Source organism: Perca fluviatilis, chromosome 9, assembly GCF_010015445.1.
Source record: "Perca fluviatilis chromosome 9, GENO_Pfluv_1.0, whole genome shotgun sequence".
Taxonomy (NCBI): Eukaryota; Metazoa; Chordata; class Actinopteri; order Perciformes; family Percidae; genus Perca; species Perca fluviatilis.
The window spans coordinates 1,421,145-1,428,777 of NC_053120.1; the positions used below are offsets into that span (position 1 = coordinate 1,421,145).

The 7,633-nt window shown below is 45.6% G+C and overlaps 1 protein-coding gene across 1 annotated transcript; it reads right to left on the bottom strand.

The window, feature by feature from the left end:
- Window positions 1–1,073: 1,073 nt before the first annotated feature.
- On the bottom strand, window positions 1,074–7,587 carry LOC120565407 (calcium/calmodulin-dependent protein kinase type IV-like). The gene is made up of 3 exons (XM_039811214.1): window positions 7,169–7,587; window positions 4,545–4,697; window positions 1,074–2,044 (listed from the first exon to the last, which is right to left on the bottom strand). Exons 1-3 carry the CDS (start codon window positions 7,247–7,249, stop codon window positions 1,529–1,531), a joined length of 750 nt encoding a protein of 249 aa, XP_039667148.1. The 5' UTR covers window positions 7,250–7,587; the 3' UTR covers window positions 1,074–1,528.
- Window positions 7,588–7,633: the final 46 nt, after the last annotated feature.

The window sequence follows — 7,633 nt, forward strand, 5'->3', positions numbered from 1 at the left end:
GCTGCAGCTCTACACTAAACTAAACTAAACATGCTAACATCACAGGCAGCTGTGAGTTAGGATTCAGTTTCCGTTCCCTAGAAAGGTTTCTCAGCGCCTGGAAGATGTTCTATCAGAACGCAGCTCTCTCTGGTTATGAATCGTTGAATTCATATGTTTTTAATGTCCCGGCTCCTCTGAAAACCAGAAACTGTCCCGGCTGCAAACACACCCGACAAACTGTTAGCACGTTAGCGTAGCAGCGGTGTTTCTAGTTTTTAACGTTATATGAATAAAAGAAGCTGAGGATGTTTCCGGTTCGTTTGGTCCCAGCAGAGGTGACAGCAGAGGTGTGTGTGTGTGTGTGTGTGTGTGTGTGTGTGTGTGAGAGACTGGAAGCTCAAGCTTGATGTTTTCGGGTGGGGTGTGCAGGGTTCATACGCATTTTAACCAAGACTTTTTCATGACTTTTCCATGACTGTTCCATGACTTTTCCGTGACTTTTTTCCATGACTTTTCCATGACTTTTCCATGACTGTTCCATGACTTTTCCGTGACTTTTTCGTGACTTTTTCATGACTTTTTCCATGACTTTTTTCATGACTTTTTTCATGACTGTTCCATGATTTTTCCTTGACTTTTCCATGACTTTTCCGTGACTTTTCCATGACTTTTTTCATGACTTTTCCATGACTGTTCCATGACTTTTCCGTGACTTTTCCATGACTTTTTTCATGACTTTTCCATGACTGTTCCGTGACTTTTCCATGAATTTTTCATGACTGTTCCATGACTTTTCCATGACTTTTTTCATGACTTTTCCATGACTGTTCCATGACTTTTCCGTGACTTTTCCATGACTTTTTTCATGACTTTTCCATGACTGTTCCATGACTGTTCCATGACTTTTCCATGACTTTTCCATGACTTTTTCATGACTTTTTCATGACTGTTCCATGACTTTTTCATGACTTTTTCATGACTGTTCCATGACTTTTTCAAGACTTTTTCATGACTTTTCCATGACTGTTCCATGACTGTTCCATGACTTTTTCGTGACTTTTTCATGACTTTTTCATGACTTTTTCCATGACTTTTCCATGACTTTTCCATGACTTTTTCATGACTTTTCCATGACTTTTTATTGACTTTTCATAGGTTTATCTATAACATGAATGATAATGTCTGTGGTTTTTAGTGGGATTCATAATATCTCTCCCCAAATACAACGTTGAGGTTAAGACGATGTGAATATACATTAATTAATCACATATTATTATGCTGTATTCATGACTTTTCCAAAACTTTCGGGGTCTTTTTATGTTTCCAAAACCTTTCCAGGCCTGTTATGGAATTTGCATTTTTTTAAATTCCGTAACTTTTCAAAACGTATGAACCCTGATGTTTACGCCCGCTGAATACAGCGTAGACAGACACGTGGAGAGCTGAAAATGCGTCCAGATAAACACGCCACGTGGCTTTAGGAAAGTGGCGTGTAATGTATGTTCACGCAAAGTCACGACGCCACGTTGGCGTGGAGCATCTCTGATCACTGGCAGCGCCGCGGCGTGCTGGCAGGCTCGGCCAGCGGCGGCGGTGGCGTGAAGCCGTTGCTGAGGCTGCTGGGACTCGGGGGCGGGGCCTCGGCGGCGCTGGAGGACGCCGGCTCCACCACGGAGCGGCTCTTCAGCGGCAGCCGAGGCTGCAGCGCCGCGGGTTTGGGCACGACGGACGCCTGGCGTGGCCCGTCGGCACGCAGGGGCGGCCGGGTGGGCGCGCCGGGCGGTTTGGAGCCGCGTGGAGACGACGGGCCGCGAGCTGGTTGGTCGGAGGGCTGTGATTGGTCGGAGGGCTGTGATTTGTCGGAGGGCTGTGACTGGTCGTCTTGCGGCGGTGGCGTTGGCTGGTCTGGGGGCGGGGCCTCGGGGCTGGCAGTCTCAGGGGGCGGGTCCTGCTGCATGCTGCTCTGACGGGACGTCCCGGAGCCGGGGATGTCACAGCTGTCGGTGCGGCGCCGCGAGCTCTCATGCATCCGACTGGTCGCCACCACGGCCTTCATGGCGGCCTGGTGACACGATCAAAACACAAGACACAGCACGCGGTCAGACAGGAAACAGGAACAGGGAAATACACGCTGAAAAGAGCATCTAACGTTTCAAAAAAGCATCAAAAAGCGTCAAATTAAAAGGTGCTCTAAGCTGCCTGTCCCCTGAACACACTGTAAAAACATCTCCTCACTATCTGCTAGCTGTCTGTCCCCTGAACACACTGTAAAAAACATCTCCTCACTATCTGCTAGCTGTCTGTCCCCTGAACACACTGTAAAAAACATCTCCTCACTATCTGCTAGCTGTCTGTCCCCTGAACACACTGAAAAACATCTCCTCACTATCTGCTAGCTGCCTGTCCCCTGAACACACTGTAAAAACATCTCCTCACTATCTGCTAGCTGTCTGTCCCCTGAACACACTGTAAAAACATCTCCTCACTATCTGCTAGCTGCCTGTCCCCTGAACACACTGTAAAAACATCTCCTCACTATCTGCTAGCTGTCTGTCCCCTGAACACACTGTAAAACATCTCCTCACTATCTGCTAGCTGCCTGTCCCCTGAACACACTGTAAAAACATCTCCTCACTATCTACTAGCTGTCTGTCCCCTGAACACACTGTAAAAAACATCTCCTCACTATCTGCTAGCTGTCTGTCCCCTGAACACACTGTAAAAACATCTCCTCACTATCTGCTAGCTGTCTGTCCCCTGAACACACTGTAAAAAACATCTCCTCACTATCTGCTAGCTGTCTGTCCCCTGAACACACTGTAAAAACATCTCCTCACTATCTGCTAGCTGCCTGTCCCCTGAACACACTGTAAAAACATCTCCCCACTATCTGCTAGCTGTCTGTCCCCTGAACACACTGTAAAAACATCTCCTCACTATCTGCTAGCTGCCTGTCCCCTGAACACACTGTAAAAACATCTCCCTACCTACTAGCTGCCTGTCTCCTGAACACACTGTAAAAAAACATCTCCTCACTATCTGCTAGCTGCCTGTCTCCTGAACACACTGTAAAAACATCTCCCTCACTATCTGCTAGCTGTCTGTCCCCTGAACACACTGTAAAAACATCTCCTCACTATCTGCTAGCTGTCTGTCCCCTGAACACACTGTAAAAACATCTCCTCACTATCTGCTAGCTGCCTGTCCCCTGAACACACTGTAAAAACATCTCCTCACTATCTGCTAGCTGTCTGTCCCCTGAACACACTGTAAAAAACATCTCCTCACTATCTGCTAGCTGTCTGTCCCCTGAACACACTGTAAAAAACATCTCCTCACTATCTGCTAGCTGCCTGTCCCCTGAACACACTGTAAAAACATCTCCTCACTATCTGCTAGCTGTCTGTCCCCTGAACACACTGTAAAAAACATCTCCGTAGCCTCTATTTTGTTTGACAATACTTCGTACGTCAACAAGAAGTGACGTCACCCAACATCCCTTAGATCAGGGGTTTTCTAACTTTTTGTTTGTGTGGACCACTATTTATAATAAGGTATTTTCGCAGACCACCTCCTAATACACATAATAAAATATGTCTACACACAGTTCTACCTGAATTAATCCACACCTCTTAGTAGGCCTACTAGCACTACAACTAGAACTGGTCATTGCATCAGTACAACAGGCTCGTTGGCTGCCACATATTTAATTTAATCATTTACTCAAGAGGGCATAGTCAGGTTCATTTGACCAACGTATGGCTTAATTCCATAGCAGTGGAGTATTAAATCTATACAGTAATAAGTACACTTGGCTATAGTCAAAATTTCAAAACCTTTGGCGATTTTAGGATCAGTGTTAGGGCCAAGCGCCACTAGTCTATTTTAGTAATCACACAATAACTTGACAATTTAATTTAAATTTAATATCAATATACATATTTCAGGGTTCATACGTATTTTAACCAATACCTTTCCATGACTTTTTCATGACTTTTCCAAGACTTTTTCATGACTTTTTCATGAGTTTTTGGCAAATTTCCATGACTATGTGTTCCTGAAAATGTCAGTTAACATTCTCCAATAAGAATACCAATCTGTTAAAGTTTCCCCTCAGAGGTTTAACTATAACATGAATGATAATGTCTGTGGTTCATAGTGGGATTCATAAATTAAACACATATTATGCTGTGTTCTAAATTCTATGACTTTCCCAAAACTTTCTGGGTCTTTGTATTTTTCCAAAACCTTTCTAGGCATGTTATGGAATTTGCATTTTTCAAATTCCATAACTTTTCCAGGTTTTTTCAAAACATATGAACCCTGTTATTCTTAATTTTTATGGGAATTTCCTTATTTCATATTTTATTTAGCTTTTCCACGGAGCTCCTGCAGTAGCCTCACGGCCCACTAGTGGTCCGCAGACCACGGTTTGGGAATGACTGGCTTAGAGCACCTTTAAGGTCTAAACTGTGAAGAAAAAGTGTCTGAAGTGATGAAAAAAAATGTGCGGACACACACATATACGCACATAGTGCCCCCCCCCCTCCAGATGTGCTGACCTTGAGTTTGCGGCGAGCGTTGAACTCCTGCAGCTTCCTCTGGGCTGTGTCCATGTGGGAGAAGCGTGCGGCCTTGCCGAGCACCCACGGGTGCTGCAGCGCCTCGCGCACGTTCAGCCTCTTGTGGGGGTCCAGGACGATCAGCTTACTGACCTGCACAAGGGAAACACACACTTCGAAACACACACTGTATAATATTAATGGACAAAGCATCCAGTTCGGCAAAGTGCTGCGAATGTGCAAGTGCCTTAAACCTGCATTCTATCTGAATTCCAGCAGGGGGAGACTCCTTGAACCTAGCGCCCTATATTTAGAGAGTGTGGCCAACTAGGGAATTGAATCTTCTGAGCTATCCCGTTACGCAATTGGTTCAGAGGTGGTCACGTGTTTCGTGGACTCCGTGTTTGATACCAACATTCATCTGATTCCCATTGACACAGTGCAGGGAATAGTGGAAAAATGTAATAAATTATTTAAAAAAATGACATAAATCACTGAAAAAATGCCCAACTGTTGCGCATCTGGCTGCAAAGGAAGATAGGGAAGTGGCAAAAGATTTCACAAGTCCCCCCGTGAACCAAAAAGATGAAAGGTTTGGGAGCTGTTCGTTACTGTGTGAGGTAAACGTCAACTTCTCTCTTCGATATTATAACAAATTACATAGGACAAATATAGTAATACCATCGTTAATGTGTACCATGCTGACAAAGAAGTTCTAACTTAGAAATGAATGAAGTTTGAAGTTAGCCTTATGCTAGCATTAGCTTTTCTAAATATAGGGCACTCCTTAAACCTGTATTATAGCTGAATTCCAGCAGGGGGGGACTCCTTAAACCTGCATTATATCTGAATTCCAGCAGGGGGGGACTCCTTAAACCTGCATTATATCTGAATTCCAGCAGGGGGAGACTCCTTAAACCTGTATTATATCTGAATTCCAGCAGGGGGGGACTCCTTAAACCTGCATTATATCTGAATTCCAGCAGGGGGAGACTCCTTAAACCTGCATTATATCTGACTAGCAGCAGGGGGAGACTCCTTAAACCTGCATTATATCTGAATTCCAGCAGGGGGGGCTACCTTAAACCTGCTTATATCTGACTACCGCAGCGGTCCTACACCAGATCGGAATAAGTCCTTAAATCTGCATTATATCTGAATTCCAGCAGGGGGAGACTCCTTAAACCTGCATTATATCTGAATTCCAGCAGGGGGGGACTCCTTAAACCTGCATTATATCTGAATTCCAGCAGGGGGAGACTCCTTAAACCTGCATTATTTCTAAATTCCAGCAGGGGGAGACTCCTTAAACCTGTATTCTATCTAAATTCCTGCAGGGGGAGACTCCTTAAACCTGCATTATATCTAAATTCCAGCAGGGGGAGACTCCTTAAACCTGCATTATATCTAAATTCCAGCAGGGGGAGACTCCTTAAACCTGTATTCTATCTAAATTCCAGCAGGGGGAGACTCCTTGAACCTGCATTATATCTGAATTCCAGCAGGGGGAGACTCCTTAAACCTGTATTCTATCTAAATTCCAGCAGGGGGAGACTCCTTGAACCTGTATTATATCTGAATTCCAGCAGGGGGAGACTCCTTAAACCTGCATTATATCTAAATTCCAGCAGGGGGAGACTCCTTAAACCTGTATTCTATCTAAATTCCAGCAGGGGGAGACTCCTTAAACCTGTATTCTATCTAAATTCCAGCAGGGGGAGACTCCTTAAACCTGCATTCTATCTAAATTCCAGCAGGGGGAGACTCCTTAAACCTGCATTATATCTAAATTCCAGCAGGGGGAGACTCCTTAAACCTGCATTATAGCTGAATTCCAGCAGGGGGAGACTCCTAAAACCTGCATTATATCTAAATTCCAGCAGGGGGAGACTCCTTAAACCTGCATTATATCTAAATTCCAGCAGGGGGAGACTCCTTAAACCTGCATTATAGCTGAATTCCAGCAGGGGGAGACTCCTTGAACCTGTATTATATCTAAATTCCAGCAGGGGGAGACTCCTTGAACTTGTATTATATCTAAATTCCAGCAGGGGGAGACTCCTTGAACTTGTATTATATCTAAATTCCAGCAGGGGGAGACTCCTTGAACTTGTATTATATCTAAATTCCAGCAGGGGGAGACTCCTTAAACCTGCATTATATCTAAATTCCAGCAGGGGGAGACTCCTTGAACCTGTATTATATCTAAATTCCAGCAGGGGGAGACTCCTTGAACTTGTATTATATCTAAATTCCAGCAGGGGGCGACACGTGCGGTTGCTAAAAGGAGGTCTGTTTCTGTAGAAGTCTTTGAGAAAGTGACCCACTTCTCACCTGATTTATTACCTCAGTAAACATGACGTTTTCATAATGAGTTCATGGTCTCAATCGCTAGTTCTCTGGTATCTGAGCCATCGACTTGTGCGGCTGCGTGCGCGGCATAATTTTGGTCCCCCTTGACAAAATCTCACTCCAAGGTTTTGTGAAAAGTTGGCAGGTATGTGATTGACAGCTGGGATCCACTCACGATTGGTCACGCGGATGTGTGGGGCGTGACTTGGATACTACAGGACAATATTCCAATTTTTTCCCAAATGATTTACTGGGCGGACTGTGGAACTCACCAGGTCCTTGGCGTTGAGAGACACATCGTCCCACCACGGAGACACAAACTCATAGTCACAGTTCAGGATCCTGCTGTACATGTACTGGTCCCCCCGAGGGTCAAAGAAGGGCTCGAACCCACACAGCCTGGGGGACAGGGAGGACACTTAGAGACAGGCTCGAACCCACACAGCCTGGGGGACAGGGAGGACACTTAGAGAGGAACTCGAACCCACACAGCCTGGGGGACAGGGAGGACACTTAGAGACAGGCTCGAACCCACACAGCCTGGGGGACAGGGAGGACACTTAGAGAGGGACTCGAACCCACACAGCCTGGGGGACAGGGAGGACACTTAGAGAAGGCTCGAACCCACACAGCCTGGGGGACAGGGAGGACACTTAGAGAGGAACTCGAACCCACACAGCCTGGGGACAGGGAGGACACTAGCAACACACAACTTGGAACGAAGCACACCGGAAAAA

Coding starts and splice junctions, on each gene's coding strand:
- LOC120565407 (XM_039811214.1), bottom strand. CDS start 7,249: ATGTACAGCAGGATCCTGAACTGTGACTATGAGTTTGTGTCTCCGTGG. Junction 4,698..7,168: donor CTCTCAACGCCAAGGACCTG/GTGAGTTCCACA, acceptor TCCCTTGTGCAG/GTCAGTAAGCTGATCGTCCT. Junction 2,045..4,544: donor ACGCTCGCCGCAAACTCAAG/GTCAGCACATCT, acceptor TCGTGTCACCAG/GCCGCCATGAAGGCCGTGGT.